The 3,907-nt window shown below is 42.1% G+C and overlaps 1 protein-coding gene across 1 annotated transcript in view; it reads right to left on the minus strand.

The window, feature by feature from the left end:
* Positions 1–1,310: 1,310 nt before the first annotated feature.
* The window catches only part of socs7 (suppressor of cytokine signaling 7), a 13,834-nt gene continuing 11,237 nt past the window's right edge, over positions 1,311–3,907 (minus strand). The window contains exons 8-9 of the mRNA XM_083764764.1: positions 3,458–3,604; positions 1,311–2,697 (exon numbers count right to left, since the gene is read on the minus strand). Of these exons, the coding sequence (XP_083620890.1) occupies positions 3,481–3,604 (124 nt within the window). The 3' untranslated portion in view covers positions 1,311–2,697; positions 3,458–3,480. The remainder of the gene's footprint in view (positions 2,698–3,457; positions 3,605–3,907) is intronic.

Raw genomic sequence — 3,907 nt, forward strand, 5'->3', positions numbered from 1 at the left:
GTTATCTTATCATGATGTTCATGACATTAGTTTTCCAGGTATCATCAAACTGGGGGTCCTTGAAATGAAAAAAAAAATGCTGGGAATAATTTATTTTCAACCAGGATATAGCAACAAGTTCAAGTAACGTGAATCAACAGATTTGTAGCCTACTACTTTATACTTGAAAATGGAGGCCAGAGATATGAATTTAATACTTTTAATGTAGCCTATTTAGCAATGTTGTAAAAGTATTATTTCAGTGCCTGTAACGGGTGAAATGATATCGTAAAGTTTCATACAATGAATGGACACGTAACACGTACCAGTCTCTCTGTCCAACACGCCACTCGTTGTTTTGAGCCCACGCCTCCATCTCCTGGCGATATCGAGGTACTCTAACTACGGCCGCTGCATGCTCTCGTGGTCGTCTAACAGGTTCGAAGTTGTAAGGTGCTGGTCCGTCATAATCCCTCTCGTTGCCATGTCCATCATTTTCCTCAAGAGCGTCCATGTTGGAGCAAGGAAATGGCTCTCCGCACTAGTCAAACTCCGCGCTAGTCAGACGAGCAGTGGGAAGAAGTAGCCCATGTGACGTCACGCGACTGACAGCGCTCTGAAGGATTTTGATTTGCGCATACATGTAATTCGTGCGTGGACATTTGTTTACCTTTCTGAGCGGAATTTCCGGCGTCACTTGAAAAGAACAAACGTTGAAATGAAATACCAACTATGTTTACTACATATCATTGAAGAGTAGGGTTTAACCTGAATGTTTACCTTTAAGAGTTAAGACATAAAGACACGCAAAATACAGCCCTTGAGTGTTCAAACTAGCTTTATTTAATTAATTGTTATTTCTCTAGGATGTATTTTTCTTTCTATTAATCAGCGAATGCTGAAAATCTTCCAAAAGAAGATCCACCATCAATCAAGAACTGGCAGCATATGTACCTCAAGCTGCTACCGCGGTGAACACACACGCACGCACGCACGCACGCACGCACACACACACACACACACACACACACACACACACACACACACACACACACACACACACACACACACACACACACACACACACACACACACACACACATGTCACTATCTGCTCCTCCACACATGCATGCACGCACCAAAATACCCAACCATACAAATTATGCAACCTTGCATTTCCTTTGCGTAATCTATATCTGGCTCAAAAGCTAATATGGTTGGAAAATGACAGAGAAGTATCATCAAACTTTGTTTCTTTTCTTTTTTTTACTGAAAATGCTGAGCCAGTACCCAGCTTGAGGATACAGAGAAACAGATTGAGCAAAGTACAACTGGGCATTTCAACAATTAAAGAGTTGAAATAGAAATCAACCATGACAAAGATGCACGTGGGGCTGGATGAGATGAAAGTAGAAATCGGCTTCTTTCTCATACAAACCCCATACAGAAGCTAAAAAAATAACGACAATGTCGAGTCATTGCTATAGTCTGATAAAGCATCCCAGTCATGTGAATTCACATTATCATGTCATGTGTCTTCTGCAGACCAATGTGAATTCATTGCTATTATCTTTTATGCAAGTATTAAATATTGAGTAGTCTTTGTGACTGTTGCTAACAGTCAAACATGACAAGTATGTCATTCAGGAGAGCTAGTAGTATCGAGGCTAGCAAAGGTCTAAAAAGAAAGAAAAAAAAAGATTCAAAGCTATCCGTGTGTCAAATGTTTTGTTCAGATAATGTTCTCTGATGCATCTAATGTTTCTAAAATCAGAGCAATTATGAATGTTCTGAATGTCTATATGGACATATACACAGTAACATCCTGCAGTGTTAATAATTTACCTTTAAAAGTGTAGAAATGGATCTAAATGGACCTGTTGGGTTCACATGTGGTACACTTTGGTACACTATCAAAGTTAAATGAACACTCAGGATTTTACAGTGTATGACAGATGTGCAATACTGTTCCCGACGTCTTAAACCTGCTGAATTGAACACCTCTGCAGCTACATGTATTCCTGAGGGTCTCTTAAAGGTGCCGACACAATGCAAGCATCAGACACATTTGTTATCAAAACCCGCTGACACGTGTCTCTCAGAGTGCGGTTCTATATTGAAGCATGGCGCGTGTCTCCCAGATCGCGGTTCTCTATTGAAGCATATTGACACGTGGCACAGACCATCCGAAATTAGTTGGAGCCATGGAGAAAGGTAACCTCTCTTTACTTCTTGACGAGAGTACTGTTCGATGCTTTCAATGTGTCACGGCCTTAAGAGTCCCAGCAACACTCCTTTGGAATGAATGAAAGGGGAAAAAAAGGAAATGGCAGCAAAATATAGTTGTACAAATAGACCACCAGTGCATAATGTGTTAAAATTCCAGTTCAAAACATATTGGAAAATCTATCTGGGAGTTGAGTCAGAGTTCAGAATTCAAGCTCTCTTTTTTTTCTCCTTCCAGAGCGTTTGCACTCTCTCCAGTCACTTCTCAGCGAGGCCAAGTCCCTCTCTGCCTCTCCACGGGCGCATTTGTTGCGGTCAGTTTCCTGACATACAACTACCCCACAGCTTCCCTCCCTTCATTCGTCAAAGTAAATAGAGGGGCGGGTTCATCTCAATCCCACTGGATACAGAGATTTCCGAGGACTTTGATTTTGCTGATGCTGGAGCACTAGCAGTAGCAGGCCATTAGAGCTCAGTCCCTCACACAGAAACCTGGAATGGGAGAAAAGGTGTAGGTCAACAGGCAGATAAGACACAATTTCACTCAATGCAGGGTAAAGGGGCGTTGTTTTTCCTGTACTGACCTTTCTTTTTTAAACCCATTTTCTCCCCAATGTAGTCATTATGCCATTAATTCCTCACCACACACATTTCTGTGTTGTCACTGTGGTTGTATCCTGACTCACCTGTCAGTGAGCCAGCTCACAGGGCCAGCTCACAGGGAGGACATAGGGCATTCGTCCTACACCCCTTGTCTTGCCCACCACTCTCGGCTGACAGGTGCCGCCGCAGCCCGTAGGAATACTACATGCAGTTAGAAAATCACCCTCCCTTCCCGGCTTTCCTCCTCCGAACACGGGCCAATTGTGTTCGCGAAGATGCCTGACAAAGCTGGATGCACCACGGTGGATTTGAACCAACAACCTCTGTGGCGGTGGTCAGGGACTTCACTGAGCCACCGAGTGCCGATTTAATGTTTTTTAAACCCTTTAAAGTGGAATCCAACAGTCAGGCAGACAACATCTGCTTTATTCTTCTGTTTGGAATTAATCTTGAATGAGCTTCTATTGCTTATATAAGACTAAAACTAAAAGATTAACTATGGAGATACAATGATTCTGCCCTACAGCAATGATATGGCTATCATTATTATGAATGATTATACTGTACATACTGTATATTTGAGATTGTCAGATTATCATGATGTCAACATTTCATTGCGAAAGATGGTGACATTGACAAAGCCTCTCACTTCAGCTGAGAAGAGCACTGCTGTTACGTCTGAGACTCCGCCTCTTGTTCCACCGCCGTCGCAGCAGGGCGGAGGCTCTTGATTGACAAGTACATCTCTTCCTCTGGGTCGTAATAATAGAACTTCCGTAGGTAGGAGATCAGGGGTCTGGAGAGAATCACAGGTAGAATCACTGCACGAACACAGCATTGCCAGGCAAAGCAATTTAGCTTTCACCCCTATGTGTTTATGTTTGTTTGTTTGTGTGTCTGTCTGCAGCAGTGTTTTGTCAGCTATGAGGATAAAATGTTCGTCGACTACCTTTTTCTCACTGATGAAAATGAAATAAAAACTAAATGAAAACTAAGCTATGATGACTATAACTAAGACTAAATGTATTGACAATTTCGTCAACAAATAAAAAGTAAAGTTAGTGGAGAAGAGATCCAGTAGAACTAAGACAAGTTGTTT

Source organism: Protomyctophum parallelum (assembly GCF_964188405.1).
Source record: "Protomyctophum parallelum genome assembly, chromosome: 5".
In the NCBI taxonomy this organism is placed as follows: domain Eukaryota; kingdom Metazoa; phylum Chordata; class Actinopteri; order Myctophiformes; family Myctophidae; genus Protomyctophum; species Protomyctophum parallelum.